The sequence below is a fragment of the Balaenoptera ricei genome, chromosome 19, assembly GCF_028023285.1.
Source record: "Balaenoptera ricei isolate mBalRic1 chromosome 19, mBalRic1.hap2, whole genome shotgun sequence".
NCBI lineage: Eukaryota > Metazoa > Chordata > Mammalia > Artiodactyla > Balaenopteridae > Balaenoptera > Balaenoptera ricei.
Window position 1 is genome coordinate 30,012,866 of NC_082657.1, and position 19,539 is coordinate 30,032,404.

Sequence of the window (19,539 nt, forward strand, 5' to 3'; positions counted from 1 at the left end):
TGTTTGCTGACGGGTGGCCTCGAGCGGGTGAGTTGGAGGCCTTGGAGACAGAGGTGTTTGCTGACGGGTGGCCTCGAGGCCGGGCTTCGTCCAAATCGGCAGGTGCCCTGCCCTGCAGCCTTTTCTTTGCTGGCCTGGGCTACCCCAGAGGCTCAGCCCCTCCCTCGAGCCCTGACCCTCGGGCCTCCTTCCTGGGTCCGGCGCACTGCTGCTGGGTGAGGCCCTGTTCCCGAGGTTTCGCTCGTTCAGCCCAGAGCCCCATCTGGACAGGGTTGGACGCACCGTCTGGTGTCCTTTGTGTTGAGTGACTGTGAACAGTTAGTGCTGATGCACAGATGTGTTTTCCTCCTGACTGGGCCTGCTGTCCGGTCTGGGAGGAGGGGGCCAGAGCTCTGGGCGGCCAGCCTGGCTCTGTGCCTTCCGCGGCTGTCCTTGGCGCTCCCTCTGGGCTCTGGGCTCTGTAAGGGGATGTGCTCCTGCCTCCCTGGAAGTGGCTGGCTGCTCTGGTCTCTGGGGCCTGAGCCCTTCTGCACCAGGGAATGTCTGGCGGATGCTGAGACAGGCCTGAGTCCTGGTCCTGTGGTCACAGTGACCTACTAGGAGACCAGTGAGTCTGGACCTCAGTTTCCCTGCCTGCCCACCCCAGGGAGGCTGCAGCCCGAGTGGGTTGGGAGGCCAGGGATTGGGGAGGGGGTGCCGTCACCAGCCCACCAAGGGGGCCGGTGTCCTGGGGCACGGGCCAGGCCTGATGCTGAGCCCGCCATGGCCCGCCCGCAGCTGCTGGCCAATGCTGTGGTCTTCCTGTGCGGGAACCTCACGGGCGCCTTCCACAAGCACCAGATGCAGGATGCCTCCCGAGACCTCTTCACCTACACTGTGAAGTGCATCCAGATCCGTCGTAAGCTGCGCGTCGAGAAGCGCCAGCAGGTGGGGACCCGCCTCCCCCTGGAGCCACAGCCTGACCCTGCCCGGCCCCCCGGCTGTCCCCCAGACCCCACGCCCCGCATCCTCTCTCTGAGGATGTGCTCACTGAACAACACAGCGAGGCACCTGGGGCACCTGGCCAGACACCTGTGCTGGCGTCATCCCGGGGGCTGCTGGGGACACGGGAGGGTGTGTGCCTGCCGGGTTGGTAGCAGGGTGTAGGCCAGCAGCGATGGGGCCCGTGGTGGGCAGAGGGGCAGGAGGGCAGAGAGGATGGAGACCCGGGGCCTGACGCTGCCCTCCCTGTGCCCCACGTGCCAGGAGAACCTGCTGCTGTCCGTGCTGCCGGCCCACATCTCCATGGGCATGAAGCTGGCCATCATCGAGCGGCTCAAGGAGCGTGGGGACCGCCGCTACCTGCCTGACAACAACTTCCACAGCCTCTACGTCAAGCGGCACCAGAACGTCAGGTGGGCGGCTGGCCGGGCCCGTATGCACAGTGTCTCCCAGGGCGGCCCCAGCAGGTGGCCCGCTGCCCTCCTACCTTGAGGCCCAGGTCCCAGCCCGCACGGGGACTGGGGAGAGGTAAATCCAGGCCCCTCCCTGGGCCCCAGTCTCCCACTTGTTCCCCCAGCGGGTGGGGGCAGATTTGATTAGTATTGGGGGAGATCCACTGCCCCCTAAAATTGTCAAACTCTGTGCACGAACGTGACTGTTGGGAAGAAAGGGGTCTTTTCAGATGATTCTCAAAGGGGCACAGGCCCCCCAAAAGGAGATGAAGCCCCACCCAGGTGACTGCCAGGGGTCCCCCAGTCCCGACACCTGTCTTTGACTGATTTGAAGGGGCTGCAGAATCTTACTCAGCGGCGCTGACCTGAGTGAAGCGTAGGTGTGGGCGCTGTGAGCTCCACCCTGGTCCTCTGCCTCTGGTAATGCTCAGCATTACCCCCGAGACTGGCCTGCTGCCTCTGGGTTGTGGATGGTCCAGAACTGTAGACTCAGGAGCGGGGAGATCTGGTGCAAAATGCAGCTCTGGCTTCCCAGCAAGTCTTAACCTCCCTGGGCCTCAGTTTGCTCGTCTGTAGAATGGGGTTCCTACAAGGGCAGCGTGAGGACTAGATGTGTGAAAGCGCTGGGTGTGGAGCTCAGCTGGAGGGAGCGTGCAGTCACATCCTACCAGGGCTTTAGCTCTGAAGTCTGCGCAGAGGTGAAATCCAGGTATAGGGAAGGGGAGAAGTTCCCAGGTGCCTGAGAATCCACCTGTAAGGGCTCCATTCAGTCATCTGTGGTGAGGCTCTGAAGGGGTTGGGGGTTCCAGAGGGCCCCTGCAAACTGGGGCTTGCTACATTTTGCTTTGATGTGAAGCCTCTGGAACTTTAATTCATCCTTATGGTGGGGGGTTTCTCTCCCACCCCTGGCGGCAGAGGGCTCGCAGGGGTGATTGGGTGCGGGGCTGGCAGATGCTCAGGGGCTCTTGGCCCTGACCCTCCTGCTGGCCCCACCCCACCCCCAGCATCCTCTATGCTGACATCGTGGGCTTCACGCAGCTGGCCAGCGACTGCTCCCCAAAAGAGCTGGTGGTGGTGCTGAATGAGCTCTTCGGAAAGTTCGACCAGATTGCCAAGGTGAGCCCACTGGCCTGTGCTGCCTCCCCTCCGCTGATGGTAAAGTCAGGAGCCCTTGCCACCGCATCCATGGGGTGTCCTGTGTCCAGCACTGTGCTGAGATGGGTGTGGGGAGGCCTGGGCTGAATTTCAGCATTCAGTCAGCAAAGCTTTCAAGTGCCCCATGGTCAGAGTGGAGGTTGAGCCAGGATCCTGTCCCCCAGAGTGTGAGGCCTCTGGGGAGACTGTCAGTGCACACTGGGGAATGCACTGGGCTTCACGAGCTTAGAGGGGGACTCCAGAAGGCTGCCTGGAGGAGGAGACGGCTCCATCCTCACTACGCAAGGTCAGCAGCCTCAGCCTCAGCTCCACCTGGGAGCATGGGAGGACTGTGGAATGCCAGGCCTCACCCAGAACCTGCCTTTTGACAAGATCCCAGGGTGAATAGTCTGCACATTAAAGTTTGAGAAACCTAAAAAGAAACTGAAGAGGAAAGGGAACAGTGTTATGGGCAGAGGGAACAGCATATGCAAAAACCTAGAGAAGAAAGAAAGCTCTGTGTGCCCATGCAATGAAAGTGGCTCAGTGTGAGTGGGACAGAGTGTGTTGGTGGGGAACATGGTCACAGGGTCAGACATTCAAGGACTTGAGGGCTGAGGTGAGGAGCGGGATTTGACCTAAGGACCCTGGGGAGCATAGCAGGTGCCAAGCAGGGAGGGCATTGGGCAAGGAGAGCCTCCAGGGTTCAGCCAAGGCGGGAGGGGTCTGGAGACCAAAGAAGGCTGAGCTGAGATCTCACTGTTTTGTCTTGAGCAACACCCAGCTCCACGGGTGTGTGTAGGGGGCTGGGGAGGAGCCTCAGTTATTCATTAATTTACCACCTGGTCTGGTGACCTGCTGAGTAGCAGCCCTGGGCTGCCCTCAGGTTGCTCCCGGGCTACGTGCTATGTGGTTGGAAGGAGGGGTACAGGGGGCAGGACTGAGGGGTGCTTATTTAGCCCAGCCTCCGGTGGTCAGGAAGGCTTCCTGGAAGTGGTAGCCACTGAGTAGAGACCCAAGTGTAAGATTTAGGACAGTGGCTCTCCGTCCTTGCTGCGTGTTTGAATCACATGAAAAGCTTAAGTAAAAACCCGGTACCCATGCCCGCACCCATGAGAGTTTTTCAGAGCCTCCCGGGTGACTCCATGTGCAGAGAATCGATGGTTTAGAACTTGATGGGAACAAGTTCTGGCCTCGCACTAGGAAGAGCTGCTCAATCTTGGGAGGGCCTGCCTCGCCAGGAGCAAGCTCCACCTCAGGAGATGAGCTTCCCGTCACAGGAGGTAACCAAACTACAGTTGGACACCACTGGCCAGGGGTGCTCTGGAGAACTGTCCCCCCTGGGTACTGTGGACTGAGTGACTCTGAGGGTCTGTTGAGCCGGGAGCCTTCCTTTAGGAGCTTCCTTCCTTCATGATTTCTCTGCTGGAGGTTCCCAGAGGTTGGGCCTTATGTGGGTCCAGGCTCCATCCTCACTACACAAGGCCACAGCTGGCTCTTCCCCTGCCCCAAAGCCAAGGACCTGCCCTTGCCCTTTTGGACACAGCCCGCTCTCCGTGGCAGGCCCAGGAGGCAGCCTCATTTTATAGATGAGAAGAGGGAGGCTATGGCAGGTGCCAGTCTTCAGGCCAGAGTGTCCAGTCCCTGGGCAGACACAGCAGGCAGAGCTGGTCCCAGCCTTTTCTCCTATCAGCAATCAGATTCCAGAACTGCAACCTCCTGGCGAGAGCCAGGGCCTGCTCTCAGGGGTGTCCGCGTTGCGTCTGGGCTCAGGCACCTTCTGTCCCAACAGACTCACACAACTCCTCCAGTGTGTAAGTGCCAGGGGCACGGGGAGGAGCAGCCTGGGGAATGTGGCCTCCTGTAAATCCCTGACAGCGGGGCCGGATCCAGACTGTTATCCTGCGCCTGGCCCTGGAGGAGATAAGGGCAGTGGTGCCCTGAGCCTGTGCCTGGGTGTCCCAGCCCTCGCCAAGCTTCTGCTGCTTTCTAGGAAAGCGCTGTCCTCACCCACCTCCGTTGGGCCATTCAGAACTCGGCATGTGCCAGACGGAGCCCATCGGGAAGCAGCTGGCACACACTCAGATGGGTCATTGGAGGAGGGCTTAGGAAGGGGACTGCTCACAAAGGCCTGGCAGGTAGGGGACCTCGAGGGAGGGATGGTGCCTGGCCTGGTCATTGGCGCTGGCTGGTCACCCACAGGCCTGGTGGGCATGCCAGGGAGTGGGCACTGGATCTGGAGACAGAGGTACCCTGGTTCTAGGAGCCAGCCCTCTGGGAAAAGGCAGGAGGGTGCTGGGGCAAGGCTTCACTGGAGCCCAGTAGGCAGCTTCTCCTTCCTGTTCCCTAAAACCCCACCCTCAAGGCCTTGATATGTATGGCCACCTTTGCTAAAGGCTTATGGAGGGTCAAGTAGCTGCAGCACCACCTCAGATGGAACCTCAGACATCCTACCTGGGCCTCCCCTTCCCCTCCAGGGGCATTTTTTTTACGTGACCCCACCCTCTCTCCCCACTCCCATCTTTCGTCTCTGTTCTTCCCCCACTCCCCAAACCTTGTATCCCTAGCAGCAGAGTCGTCTCTTGGGTTACCTTGACACCTGCTGACCCCGGAGCTTATGGCACCTGCTACCTCTCTGTTCTCATCCCCCCTACTCTCTCCACTCCACCCACACTGACTGCTGTGCTATGTCTCAAACACCCTTCTGGCCTCAGGGCCTTTGCACATGCTGCTTCCTTCTGCCCGGATGCTCTTCCTCCAGATCCTGGCATGGCTTGCTCCCTCAGTTCCTTTAGGACTTTGCTCGAATGTTACCTTCACTGGGAGGGCTTTTCTGGCCTCCTGGGAACTTCCTCTTCCTTCTCATTCCTCATTTTTCTCCATAGCACTTATCATGGGTGTCTACAGATTTTATTTATGTAGCTTAGTGTCCAGCTCTGCCACTGGCTGCAGGGATTGTTTTCTGTTTTGCTCACTGCTGTGTCCCAGTTCTGGGGCAGGGCACTCCGTAGATGCTCAAACATTGCATGGATGAATGAAACAAAGGTAGCGCCTCCCTAGAGGTCCTCAGGTGGCCGCCCTTGGTAACACTTGCTTTTATCCCTGACACCTGCTTGGGGTTCGTCCTGCAGACCCCCCGTGTTCCCCGTCCTTTTGCCGGGCCCAGAGGCAGCTGCTGGTGGCTGGTGCCCCAGGAGAAAGCCCCTGGCCAGAAGAGAGGCTGGCTGACTCTGGAGGGTGTGGGGAGGTGGCCAGCATGCCTGCTCCCTGGCCCCTGGGCCATCTGCTGACCAGGCCTCCCCTTGCCCTGCAGGCCAACGAATGCATGCGGATCAAGATCCTGGGCGACTGCTACTACTGCGTGTCAGGCTTGCCCGTGTCCCTGCCCAGCCACGCCCGCAACTGTGTGAAGATGGGGCTGGACATGTGTGAGGCCATTAAGTAGGTACCACGCACAAGCCTGGGGCACTGGGGCCTGTCCCCACGGCGGGCCCCTCCTGCTCCCCAAGGCGTGCTGGGGAATGCATTGTCCCCGCTTTGCATGTGAGGAAACTGAGGCTCCAGGGGCACAGGAGGCTTACCTGGACCACTCAGCGGTGTGTTTGCATCCCTCCCTCTGGGCCCGCTGGGACTGCGAGTTCCAGAGAGTGTCAGAAGCTCGGAGCTGAGGGCCATGAGGACGGGCAGCTGGGCCCCGTTCCTCCGGAGGCTGAGCCTTCGCAGCAGCAGGGGAGCTGGCAGGCGCACGCTTGGACTCCAGGCCTCCGTCTGCTTCCTGTTCGCCCCGTGAAGACCCTGGAGTTGGGGGACTAGCCCTCAGAGCTGCAGGGAGACCCCCAGCCTCCTGCGGCTCCTTGCCACCAACATCCCGGCTCCCCACAAGGCTCTCTGGGGCCCCGAGCAGCCGTGGCGTGTGGCGGTCAAGCGGGTGGCGGAGGGCCAGGCGGGCTTGGCCAAGCGGCCCAGCGTCCGGGGCAGAGCAGGGCGCGGCTGGGCTGCCGGGCAAACCCAGCTCCAGCTTCTCCTCCTCCTGAAATCTCACCAGAAAAAAAACCCGGCCAGGGAGTCGGTCCAGGTCACAGGCTGGCTCTGCGTCACCGCCTGTGTGACCTCGGGCTGGTGCCCCAGCCCTGGGGCTTACTTCCCTCCCTGGAGCATGTGGAGGTGGTGCGGGGCCCTCTGCTCCCCCGGCTTTGACCCCGGCAGGCTCGGTCCACCCCTAGCCCGTTGGCGGACACGTGGCACCGGCTGCTCCCCAGGCCCTCACGCACTTATCAAAGGGAGCCGGAGGCCTGCTCGTGTTGGGGGTGCCTTGTGCCCCAGGGAACTCTAAGTTGGGGCTCCTTGTACTACGTGGTGCTAGCAACTCCCAGTGCTCCCAGATCCCAGAGATGGGGGTGTATAAGGCCCCCCAGGGCTGGCCCCATGTTCCTTGTTTCTGCTGGGTTTGGGGCAGTGTCTGGATCCCTCTGCAGACTCCAGCTGGGGCTGCCAGACAGGGGTAACACCCAGTGATGGTATGTTAGGGCCTCCAGCGTGAGCCACAGTGACCAGTGACGGTTGGAATTCCTCCTCCTTTTAACAGCCTTTGAGCTGGGGGCGGCCACATCCATTTGCACACTCCTGGAGATGGGGGGCTCATCCCCTTTCGAGGCGGCAGCCCCCTCAGGCCGAGAACGTTCTCTCCTGTGAGCTGGGCCTACCCTGTTCCCATACGCTCCCCGCACCCTTGCTCTGCCCCCACCCCGTGCCACACCCCCTACCAGGGACCTTGAGCCTGTCCTAGGGTTCAGGGCCCCCCAGCAGCCCTGGCTGGGGTGGGCTGACGGGCCTCTGCCCCAGGCAGGTGCGGGAGGCCACAGGCGTGGACATCAGCATGCGTGTGGGCATACACTCGGGGAACGTGCTGTGCGGTGTCATCGGGCTGCGCAAGTGGCAGTATGATGTGTGGTCCCATGACGTGTCCCTGGCCAACAGGATGGAGGCAGCTGGAGTGCCTGGGTGAGGCTCAGCTGGATGGCGGTGGGGTCAGAGGTCCGGGGCTGACTCTGGGCTGCGGTGGTGGGGTGTCAGCATGGGGTCAGAGAGGGAATCAGCGACCTGAAGGTGGGGGGAGCCTGCCCGGGCTCCGGCCTGCTGTGCACCCCCGGGTGGGTGTCTGCCCTCGCTGGGCCCGGCTGCTGTCTGACGCTCGTCTCCCCCAGCCGGGTGCACATCACAGAGGCGACGCTGAACCACCTGGACAAGGCGTATGAGGTGGAGGACGGGCACGGGCAGCAGCGGGACCCCTACCTGAAGGAGATGAACATCCGCACCTACCTGGTCATCGACCCCCGGGTACGAGGCTCAGCCGCGGCAGGCTGGGGGGCGGCGCTGGGGCTGTGCTGGGGAGCAGGGTCCACACCCGGGGCACGGCCCCCATGGAGGGAGAGGTGGGGCCTGCCCGGGGTAGGAGGCAGTGCCCCGTTACTAGGTATGTTCTAGGCCCCAAGGGACAACTTCTCTGGGCCTCAGTGTTCTATGAAACAGGGATAACAACAGCGCCTACCTCAAGAGGAGAAAAAGCTAATCGAGTGAAGCCCTCACCGTCAACTGGGTGTGTCATAAACGTTCTAGAAGTAATAGTCACTGTTAGTTTATTTTCCATGAGGTTGTCACTAATCGTCCAGATTTTCAAAAGACACGTTTTAAAAACACGCTTTGGATGGGAGTCAGGGAAGCAAGGGATGGCCAGGGGGCCGCTAGGCGGGAGCCCCCGTGTGTCCTGGGCTCTGACCCGCCGCGTGCGCCCGCCCGGCCGGTGCCTCTAGGTCCTCGGTTGGCCCCGCTTCCTTCAGGACCCCGTGGTGGGGAAGGCTGTGAGCCTGCTTCGGGGCCGTGGGCCCCGGTCCTGCCCGCAGCCTGCCTGCGCCGACAGGGGCCTTTCGTTCCCGCCCGTGGGAGGCCAGCTCGTCTGGGCCCTCGGTGAATCATCCTTGGGGCTTGCTCAAGAATGTCGGCAGTGGCTGGCTCTTTCCAGCTCCCTCTCACTCTGGCCTTTGCCGTCCTCGGGGCTGGCCCGCCTGCCAGTCCCTGGGGCCGCCGCGGGCCAGCCTGTGAGCCTTACCCGACGCCCTCGGGCTTCATCCGGCCGACGTTCCCACTGCGCCCTAGGTGGGTCAGCCATGCTGAACAAGCATCGGGGGAACGCCGCCTGGTACCTTGGGGCTGCTCCCGGCCCGCTATCGTGGAAACCGCCCAGCCCCTCACCCTGTCCCTGCAGCTCTGGGCCCCGCCCACTCCTCTGACCCCCCCCCCCCCCCCCCCCCGCTTCCTTCCTCCCCAGCCCCGTGCCAGCCTCCTGTCCCTCCACTGCCAGGCTCTTTCCACTGCAGAGCCCTTGTCACTGCTGCCCACTCCGCCCAGAGCCCTCTTCCCTCTGTCCCAAATGCTCCTGTTTATCCTTTTTACTGTTTATTGTCAGTGTGAGCTCCACGTGGGCAGGCTCGGGGTGGGGGTCCCTCTTCTCCAGGCTTGAACCCCTGGTCCTAGGACAATGCCTGGTACAGAGCAGGGCCCCAGATAGCTTGTGAACGAATGAAGCAGAGCCCTTGACCCCGAGGTGGCGGCAGGCGTAGTCCGGTAGCCCACCCCGCGGGGCCGCCGGATCAGCAGGTGTGACCGCGGGCGCCCGGTCAGACTCGTGTTCCAGATGAACGAGGGAGAAGGTTTTAGTACGAGTGTCTCACGCAGGGTTTACTGGGCACCCTGTCTTTTATCTGGCAACACTACCTTCCCCCATCTTTGTTTAATTTTATTCATTCACATAGTTGAAAATTCAAACAGCGTGAAGCGTGTGCTATAGAAAGTGTTCGTGCATCCCTGTTCGCCGCCGGCACGTCCCCCGTGCCGGGGACCCGTGTGGTGAGAGGTGTCTGTGCGCGTCGAAGTAGAGGGAAAGACTCCTCTGGCCTCTTGGCTGAGCTGGCGGTAGCGCCTCCACCAGTGTGAACTTTGCTTCACCAGCGACGTAACTTGGAGACCTTCCCTTCTGTGCACAGAGACCACCCTCGTCTCTTCTCATGACTGTGCCGCACGCACCGCACGGAGGCGTGGTGGGGAGGTCCTTTCCCAGCTCTGGCTTCTGTAGGCTTACGTGTGTGTGAGGTGCCCCAAGGGATGAGTGTCCAGAGGTGGCTGGTAGGGGGCCCGTGGCCGGTGCAGGTTGCAGGTGCCCTCCCTGGGCCCTGCTTCTGAACAGATGCGTTTTTGCTCAGAACTGATGGATCTTCAGGACCCATTTAATTTTTAGGGACAGTGTCTGGCTTCCATGCCCTAAGAGAGAAGTGGCAGTGACCTTGAACTTGAAGAGCAGGCTGCCGTGTAGGCAGAGTTGCTGACGGTGGAGGGGGAGGCAGAGAAACGTGACCTCCCCAGACCCCCAGGGCAGGTCACTCACCACAGGGCACAGCTCACTCTCAGGACCCTGGGACTCTTCACAAGGGCTGAATTCCATGCCATTCCCTCTGGCCTGGCAGACAGACATGGCTCAGGGTTTAAGAATGTTTCTGTCCTAGGAGGAGGCAAGAAGTTTCCAGGAAAGTTTGCTGCCTATGGCTTAACGAGTGTTTGTGGCAGTAGGTGTTGGCCCATGTGGGTGTTTGTGGGAACCGCCGGAGACTGGGACTCCTGGAGGGCAGGAATGTGAGGGGATGAGGGGGACTCAACAGGCCTCGAGGTGGCCCGAGCTTGTCCCTGGTGGCCTTGGGGGTCTTTCTCTTCTCTCCCCCTTTTCCAGTCCTGTCCGGCCTCGCCAGCTGAGGATGGTCCCAGGCGGGTTGTTGTTCTTGGCGGGGGGTTGGGGGAGAAGGAGGCAGGGCTGGGCCCCTCCTTCAGGGCCTGGCTAAGCCACCATGTCCCTGGCATGGCCGTGGCAGGCTTGTGGCAGATAGTGGACCCGTGCTGTGGTTTGGGGGCTGTACAAGTGGAACTCCCTGGAATGCTGCTCCGTGGGGAGCAGCCCCGGGTTGGCCAGCACCCCCCTTCTTCCTGGCTGCTCCCACACGGAGGACATGTGCTGCCACGTGTGGGTGGGCAGGGCAGGATGCTTGTGGCTTCTTCCCTGGGTGCCATCTCCCTGGGGTGCGTCCACCGGGAGGGGCCGATGGGCTTTCAGACCCAAGGAGCTTCAGGGGCCAAGTGGGGCCTTCGGGCTTGGGGCCTGACCCCGCCTCTTGCCCTGGGGAGGCAGAGAAGGGCCTGAGGGGCTGTGCACAGTTGTGCCTGGGGCAGGGACAGGGCCCCGAGCTGGGGCCTCCCGGGAGCCCAGCCAGGGAGAGCACTGGGCTTCCGCCAGTCCCCGAGGGGCTGCAGACCCAGCAGCTGTTTTGCCATTTTCCCTTTTCGCCAGATGGGCCAGCGTTCTGGGCAGCATTGCGTTTCTGGTGGGGCGGGATGGGGGCGGGCCGTTCTCGTGCTGAGAGGGGAGGGGCCGTGTCTGTGTCTGCCTGCAGAGCCAGCAGCCGCCCCCGCCCAGCCTCCACCTCACCAAGTCCAAGGGGGACGCGACCCTGAAGATGCGGGCCTCCGTGCGCATGACCCGCTACCTCGAGTCCTGGGGGGCGGCGCGGCCCTTCGCGCACCTCAACCAACGCGAGAGCGTGAGCAGCAACGAGACCCCTGTGCCCCACGGGCGGAGGCCCAAGGTAGGACCTCTCCTCCCAGAGAGCTGGGAGCAGGGGCCGCGGGGGGGGGGGCAGGAGAGCACATGCTAAGGGTGTCCTTCCACTAAGGGTGTCCTTCCGTCCGAGCCTCACTTTCCGCATCTGCAGCATGGTTCCGGGCTCTGCCCTCCCTCCCTCCTGGGGCCCTTGGGGAAGTGAAGGCATTTGGAGAATGCTCCAGGGCAGCGGGGGATGTCCCTGGCCTCCTGGTTCCCCAGACCAAGTTCAGTTTCAGTTCTGGGTGCCTGCAGCTTGGCCAGTCCTTGCATCCGAGAGTGCCGGAGATGATAGACCCGGTCCAGTGAGGCGCATCAGGGCCCTGGGTCCTGGAGAATAACCGTCTCCCTCTCCCTTCCCTTCCAGGCCATTCCGCTGCGGCGCCACCGGACCCCTGACAGGTTTGTGCCCTGTCCCCTGCCTCCCTGGCCAAGTCCTGCCCCAGTCACCTCCTCCAGGCAGGCTGCCCTGACCAGCCTCTGTCCAGGAGGGCAGCTCCACAAGGCCCAGCCCTGACTATGGGTTTCGCCATGGCTTGGGTCAGAGTGTTTTTAGGAGCCAGAACTTCACAATGATCGAGTGGCTGTTGTATACCCAGCCTGTAGTGGGGTCAGTGGGGTTGGTGTGATGGAACCCTGGGGTTTAGTGGAAGAGACCTTGGACCGGGGCCTGGGGGGGTCTGCCCTTTGCTTCTTGCTGGGCTGCTGGTGGCTGGGTGATGCTGTGTGATGCTGGGCCTTCGCTTGTCCTCTCTGGGCCTCAGTGGGACCCGCCTTTCCCTCCTCCATCCTGCACGAGGCCCTGGGACCTCCTGCAGGCACCTGGGAACCCCACTTGGGTGAGTCATCTCGTCCACACCCCTGCCTCTGGGCAAGTAGATGTAGGTTCCTGGGCTGATGCCGTTGTGGGTGTCTGATTCCAGAAGTGCGTCCCCCAAGGGGCGGTCAGAGGATGACTCATACGACGATGAGATGCTGTCAGCCATCGAGGGCCTCAGCTCCACGAGGTGAGGCTCCGAGACCCGTGCTCGCCTTGTGCCTCATGCCCAGTGGCTGTGTCCGTGGTGCTGCCTCCTGAGGGTGGCCCCCCACGCCCTCCCCTCAACTCCTCCAGGCCCCACTTCTCACTGCCTGTGTCTCCACCCCACAGACCCTGCTGCTCCAAGTCTGATGACTTCTCCACCTTTGGGTCCATCTTCCTGGAGAAGGGCTTCGAGCGAGAGGTGAGGAGGACCTCTGAGCAGCCCCAGGAACAGGGGCTCCAAGGCCTGGGGTGGGGGGCGGCTGCTGGCCACAGGGCAGCCAACACCCCCAGAAGGTCTGCTCAGGGAGGGCGCTGGGGGGTCGCTCCAGCTGCCACTGGGGTGGGGACGGGGCTCAATGCGGCCTGTTTGGGTTCTCTTCTTACTGGCCTCGCCCCTGCACCTGACACCCCCGTTAGTGGTTCCCCCACTTGGGTTTGGGAGACTTTGCTCCCTTCAAATGCCAAACCTCAGCCAGTGCTGATAGGGGCCAGCACGCACCTTTGGCTCTGCACTTTTTAGAAGAAAGCCCCAAACTCAGTATCAGTTTGACGGGGCCTGACCGGTTCCCCCTTCTGGCTGCTGTAACACCATGCTTGTGTCCCACTAGTGACCATTCACTTATTTATCGAGGGCCTACTGGTTCTGGCAACATCCAAGGCACGCGTGTGTCATTCTGCCCTCACCTGCTGGCCAAAGTGGGTGACGGTACCCATTTCACGGACCCCAAGGTTTGGGGCGTCTTGGCCTCAGGTGCGGCCTGAGGGAGTGGCCCAGCCCACGGCCCTCAGGTGCTGGGACCGCTCTGCCGCTTCAGCCTCCAGGACTGTGGGGGCTCCCTGAGTGTGTGGGGAGCTTGGGGTCTGGAGGCCGGTGTGGTCACCAGGAGAGCCGCCTGGCGGGCCCCCTGCTGGCTGTGAGACCTGGACAGGCTGCCGGGCTCCCTGAGCCTCGGTTTGCTCGTCTGTGGCAGGAGCCCCGTGGGCTGAGATCTTGAGATGGTGCCGGGTGTGGAGGGGCGGGCAGCACAGGGCCCCCCGCCCGATGGCTTGGGGCTCAGACCTGGCCGTGCTCCTCGGTTTGGGGTGAGAACAGACCCGCCACTAGCCCCAGTCGCAGCAGCCCCAGAGCTCCCATTTGGTTCTCGCCCACGGACTTGGGCTACGGGCTTTACAGGGACCTTGGAAATGAAGTTGGAGACCTGGGCGGGGTGGGGGAGGGGAAGGTATCGCCTCTAAATATAAAAGAGAGACTGCAAAATGGAAACGGATGAAAATTGTTTGTTCATGATGATGTAACAGTCAAGGAGGGGAGGAAGTCAAGGAGGGGAGGTGTAAGGTTTTTCTTAGAGATGATTAACTCGAGCCAGGGTGGAGCCCAGGAAGGGGTCAGAGCAAGTAGCCTGCCCTGCAGGCGGGGCCTCGGCTGCCCGGCCACCCCTCACAGTCTCTGTCGCCCCCAGTACCGCCTGGCACCCATCCCGCGGGCCCGCTACTACTTCGCTTGTGCCAGCCTTGTCTTCATCTGCATCCTGCTCGTCCATGCCCTGCTGATGCCCAGGTCAGTCGGGGGGTGGGCCGGATGGTCAGGCACACTGGGGTCGGGCTAGGAGGGGTGGTGACCTTGCAGATCCCACCAGAAAACCTGCAGGAAGGGGCTGGCTGTTACAGTTAGTACCTTTAGTCACTTTAGGCGTCAGAGCCCCAGAAACTGGACCTGGCACTGTGGCCCCCATACCCGGAGTTGCCAACGTTTATTTTTAGTTTTAGTTGAACATGCTTGCTCGCTCAAGCCGCAGACCTCCCCACTCCCAGATGCCTCTCGCCTTCAAAGTCACCTGTTTTCTGTATGGCCCTTCAGGCATTTCAGTTTTTTTTTTTTTTTTTTAATTTATTTATTTATTTATTTATCTATGGCTGTGTTGGGTCTTCGTTTCTGTGCGAGGGCCCTCTCTAGTTGTGGCAGGCGGGGGCCACTCTTCATTGCCGTGCGCAGGCCTCTCACCATCGCGGCCTCTCTCGTTGCGGAGCACAGGCTCCAGACACGCAGGCTCAGCAGTTGTGGCTCACGGGCCCAGCTGCTCTGCGGCATGTGGGATCTTCCCAGACCAGGGCTCGAACCCGTGTCCCCTGCATTGGCAGGCAGACTCTCAACCACTACGCCACCAGGGAAGCCCCAGGCATTTCAGTTTTTTTGTGACTGTTGCCTGAGGTATTTGGAGTCCTAGAGGGGCAGACTCCTAAAACTGTAGCTGCTACCACCTCCCTCTTAGGTGTGGGAAATTGAGGCCAGGGGGCTTAATGCCTTATCCAGGGTGTGTGGCCAGTACACAGGAGCTGCTGAGATTCACGCTTCTGCGAAAGGGCTCTGTTGCTGGGGGCGGGGGCAGGGGGCTGAGGTCACAGGGAGGGAGGAAGGTCAGCCAGTTGGCGGCTTCTGGAAGGGTAGTTAGGCCAAAGGATCCACTAGGATCGTGGTTCAGGATGTGCTTAATAAAGACGAAATAGGGAACGCTTTTAGATGGTGCTTCTGTGCCGGGCAAGAGTCTGAAGGCTGTAGTATAATCAGTTATTTCTTGTAAACTTGGCCCGGAAAGCGGGGCGTGATGTTGATCTTGGTCCTCGTGTCTCGGCCAGGCCTTGTGTGTTGTTCGTGGGGCAGCTGGACCACGGTGTGCAGTGTGCCCCTTCGGCTGAGTGCAGAGTAGCCGTTTGGGACGGGGAGAAGGTGAACTGAGGCGCTGGGGGGTGGGGAGCATGCCGGTGGCTTGGCCCCGGGCAGAGGGTCCCCCAGAACTTAGGTTTTTCCTTCCTCTCCAGGATGGCGGCTCTGGGTGTGTCCTTTGGGCTGGTGGCCTGCGTGCTCGGGCTGGTACTAGGCTTGTGCTTTGCCCGTGAGCTCTTGGTGAGTGGGGAGGCCCCCGACTGGGCGGCGGGCAGGCCGGGCCCCCCGGGTGTCGGGGCTGTGGTGGTGCGAGCCCCGGCCCCGTGACCCCTGCCGCTCCGGCCTGGAGCACGGTCCGGAGGCTTCTCCCAGGCGTCTCCGTCCTAGGTGCTAGTAGTCCGCAAGCGGCTGTGGCTGTCCCCGGCCCCAAGGGTGGGGCTGTCCCTTCTGTCTGTGCACCACACGTGTCCTGAGCTCTGGGCCGGGCGGGCACAGCACCCCTGACTCCCCAGCGGAGGTCTCAGAGGCTCTCGCTCTGCTGGGCCCTTGGGCTGTGGGCCCCCGGGCCAAGCCTCCTGCGGGCTCTCCGTCCACCTCGGGTGTGGGTGCTGGGTGATGACACTGTGATTCCGCAGAGGTGCTGCCCGGCCCGGGGCGCGCTCCGAGCCATCTCCGAGAGGGTGGAGACGCAGCCCCTGCTGCGGGCGTCCCTGGCCGTCCTGACCATCGGCAGCCTGCTCACTGTCGCCGTCATCAACCTGGTGGGTTCTGCGGCGGGGACGGCAGGCCTGGCAAAGACCCCTCGGGCCGTGCACGCTTCCGGGGAGGAGGGAGCACTCTTTGACCCTGGGGACCTCCGGATTCTAGAATCCTATAATCCTGTTGCCTAAAAGCCCATCTGGTGTGACCCCTGTGGGCGGGCCCTGTGAGGTTCCCGTGGCGGCTCTGAGCTCCTCACCCTGTGTTTGTCACACGAGGACTTGGGGGCCCCCAGAGCGTTCACGTGGCCGACCCCACAGGGCCACCACGGCGTCCTTGACGTCCCAGTCTTTCTTTCCGGCCCCTGAGGAGGTCCTGTCTCAGCCTCTCTGAGACCCAGTCTCCTCACTGGGGATGAGCAGCCCTGGGCACAAGCTGGAGGGGACATCTGGGCCCTGCTTCTCGGGCTGGGCTCGTGTGCTTTGGGCTCAGACAGCACTTGTCCCACGCGCTCCTCCCCCCTCCGACATTTAGAGCCAGAGTCTCTCCCATCTCCATGTCCCCTGCCCTCGGGACTCTGTGACCACCTCCCTCAGCGTCACCTGGGGAGAAGGGGGCTCACTGAAAACGTTGTTCCCAGCTCTTCCCCCCGCCCCGAGTCAGGCGCTGGGGTGGTGTCCCTGTGCCTTCCTTGGACTCCCTCTTCCCGCAGTGAAGCTGCCAGCTGTGGTGGGAAGTCGGGGGCACAGAGGCTTCGGCCAGGCTTAGAGCCGGGCCTGGCAGGAGATGCCCATGGTGCTCTCGGAGGCCCCGGCCCTGCCCTCTGCCCCCTCCAGGTCCCCAGCCCTGCTCAGCCGGGGCAGACCCTGGAGTGCCTGGACCACCCCTCACGGGGACCTGTCTTTTCCGTAGCCGCTGATGCCTTTCCCGGCCCCAGGGCTGCCTGCTGGGAACGAGACGGGCCCGGGGGCTGTGAGCGGCTGGGAGAGGACCCTGTGCAAGCCCCTCCCGGTGAGTGTGTCCCTCGGGGCTCCTTGTGCCCTCACGTGGACTGTCCCTGCACACTCAGAGCACACTGAGCACCTGAGCCCATGGGCATGGAAGAGCCGAGTCCTCCCTCTCCCAGGCGAGGCGAGAGAGCAGGGCCGGCTGGGGCTAAGGGGTCCCGGTGCTGGCACCTGGATCCAAGGCGAGAGGGTGGGAGCGCCTTGCGCTGGTGGTTGTCTCCTGACCACGCTCGTCATGATCTCCACTTCATGGATGGGGAAGCGGGCGCGGGGAGGCCGATGGATTTGCCTCATAGGCGGCGGAGCCAGGACTGGGCCGAGGTGGGCTGACACCAGAAGCTGTGCCTGGAGCGCCCTCCCAGACAGGATGAGGGCTGTGGGACTTGAGGGGGGGTGGTGGTGAATTTGAGCTGGTCTCTAAAGGGCAGAAAGGTTATGGGACGGGGGTTGGAAGAGGGAACAGTGAAAAAAAGCCAAGGCAGGTAGTGGGCACAGTAGGTTTCAGGTGGTCACGGGGAGGGGGTGGGGGAGGATTGGGAGATGAAGCCAGAGGTGGGTTAGATCCAGCTCCAGTGGAGCACGAGTGCCAGGGTGAAGAGCTTGGTCTTTATTCTGGGGGCAGTAGGGAGCCACAGTGTGCTCTTGAGCAGGAGAGTAACATGGGCAGAGATGCACTTTGGGAGGGACCGGCTCATGGCAGAACTCAGATCACTGCCTGGACCTTGTCACAGCCTCCCCAGCACGTGCATTTTTGTTTACTGTGTTTCTTTTCCCTTTAAATGAGTTCACTTGCCATAAGTGGAAGTAAAAATATAGTGAAAACAACACAATATAGAAAGTTTTAGATTCCGTTGCCTGCTCTTTGTTAAGGGAGGTCAGTGAGGCAAGAGAGTGGTGCTGAAGACACACTGGCTCTTCACGGATTCCTCTGTGGCTAAAGGTGTCCCTCCCTCGGGTGACCTCTGATCCGGGAGGTGCCTCTTGGTGACGGGAGATGGTGGGGTGACTGACATCCCCGTCTCCCCAGTATTACACCTGCAGCTGCATCCTGGCCTTCATCGCCTGCTCTGTCTTCCTGCGGATGAGCCTGGAGCTGAAGGTCGTGCTGTTGACAGTGGCCTTGGTGGCCTACCTGGTGCTCTTCAACATCTCCCCGTGCTGGCAGTGGGACTGCTGTGGCCACAGCCTGGGCAACCTCACCAAGACCAATGGCACCCTCAGGTGGGGCCCAGATCCCACACTGCCGGGACCCCTGCCCACTGCCTTTCTCGACTGTGGCCCATTGTAGCACTTTTTGTTTTGTCTCAGTGTCATTTCAAACTAAGGTGCTTTTGCATTCACAGTCCCCTCTGGACTGGACACCGTGTGGGCTGGACCGGCAGGTGGCATGGTTTCCGCTTTACAGAAGGGGAAGTGATGGGCTCAGGCCCTGGGTCTGCAGCACTCAGAGCTGAGTGTGACTCATTTGCAGGGGGTGTCCCCGGTCCCAGGAGGCCACCTGGGTGATCCTGTCTCTAGGCCAGTCTGGGGTGGGGAGGCGGAGGCTTCAGCTCTAGCCCAGTCCCCTGCTTTGAGCCACGTCCTGGGTCTCCAGAGCTCTGGAGAGAGCAGTTGGCTCTGGTCTATTCCCAGACTGATGCGAGGGGCTGGCGCGTGCGTAGTTCTGGGGGCTCTGGGCCTCAAGTGGATCGAGGAGCGGGGGCCTGGCCCCCCTTGAACTAAAAGGCAGGAACCTGGGGACCCAGAACAATGTCTGCTCCTGTGGATCTGGCTTGCACCTGCACATTCCTTCTGCCGACCTGCAAGCCCTGCTCACCTCGAGGAGCTCTGGCTGCCCTTGGCTGCTCCCCTGCCTGCCTAGAGTGCTTTCGTTCAGACTTCGCCATGAATATTCCTTGAGACCCAGGTGTGAGCTCAGATGTCACCTCCCTGTCAACTGTACGTCCCTCTTTTCTTTACAACCTGAAGCGTCCTGTTCGCCAACCACAAGAACGTGAGCTCCGAGGGCAACGATCTCCCATCTTGCTTACTTTCCCGTGGGCTGGCCCTGCATCTGGGCCTCATGCCATCCCCTGAATTCAGGGGGCTTTGGGCGGAAGTGGAGATGACGCCTGCCTTTCCCCTTCATATCCGCAGCTCCCCGTCCTGTTCATGGGATCTGAAGACAATGATCAATTTCTACCTGGTCCTGTTTTACACCACCCTCATCATGCTCTCCAGACAGGTACGGCCCAGGAGGCGCCCACCGCGTCCCTAGCTCAGCGTGGCTGCTTGTACCTCTTTCTGGAGAGGCCGGGGGTGGGGCTGGGGCTGCCTCAGAATTGGAGCAGCACACAGGACTGCAGTCTTTCGGGGAGCTCTGGTCCCTGGGTCAGGGTCCTGAGTAAGTGTCCTTACCTCCCATCAGGACACGAGTGACATTTAATCCTGTGGGTCACTTGAGAATTAGGAGTCGTGGCTGACTGGGGAGTGGCTGTTGAGTTGGAGACATCTGCCAGGGGTACAGGGTGGAGCGCTGATGGGCTGGCTCTGTAGCCCCCAGGGTTACGAGTGTGCTCTGCCCTCGCTCGCTGCTGCCAGGACACCGATGTTCCCTTCTGTCCGCAGATTGACTATTACTGCCGCTTGGATTGTCTGTGGAAGAAGAAGTTCAAGAAGGAACACGAGGAGTTTGAAACCATGGAAAATGTGAACCGCCTTCTTCTAGAGAATGTCCTGCCAGCCCACGTGGCCGCCCACTTCATTGGTGACAAGTTAAATGAGGTGTGGGTGAGAAGGGGCTCAGTCACTAGGACAGGGAGACTGAAGGTACAGATGCAGTCTTGTGGAGGGATGCGCTATAGCTACAAGGTGCTTTCTGCACTTGGTTTCCATGGCTCTTG

General features: G+C 61.6%; 1 protein-coding gene across 2 annotated transcripts in view; it reads left to right on the plus strand.

Moving 5' to 3' along the window:
* The window catches only part of ADCY7 (adenylate cyclase 7), a 58,495-nt gene that overhangs the window by 35,617 nt on the left and 3,339 nt on the right, over positions 1-19,539 (plus strand). Inside the window, exons 6-22 of one of the 2 annotated variants that reach the window (XM_059905846.1) lie at positions 778-927; positions 1,246-1,394; positions 2,438-2,549; positions 5,881-6,008; positions 7,410-7,568; positions 7,772-7,904; positions 11,060-11,251; positions 11,633-11,667; positions 12,189-12,272; positions 12,416-12,488; positions 13,750-13,847; positions 15,107-15,191; positions 15,587-15,712; positions 16,563-16,661; positions 17,685-17,878; positions 18,794-18,881; positions 19,265-19,420. In XM_059905846.1, the coding sequence (XP_059761829.1) occupies positions 778-927; positions 1,246-1,394; positions 2,438-2,549; positions 5,881-6,008; positions 7,410-7,568; positions 7,772-7,904; positions 11,060-11,251; positions 11,633-11,667; positions 12,189-12,272; positions 12,416-12,488; positions 13,750-13,847; positions 15,107-15,191; positions 15,587-15,712; positions 16,563-16,661; positions 17,685-17,878; positions 18,794-18,881; positions 19,265-19,420 (2,061 nt within the window). The remainder of the gene's footprint in view (positions 1-777; positions 928-1,245; positions 1,395-2,437; positions 2,550-5,880; positions 6,009-7,409; positions 7,569-7,771; positions 7,905-11,059; positions 11,252-11,632; positions 11,668-12,188; positions 12,273-12,415; positions 12,489-13,749; positions 13,848-15,106; positions 15,192-15,586; positions 15,713-16,562; positions 16,662-17,684; positions 17,879-18,793; positions 18,882-19,264; positions 19,421-19,539) is intronic. The other variant, XM_059905847.1, reaches the window with a different exon arrangement.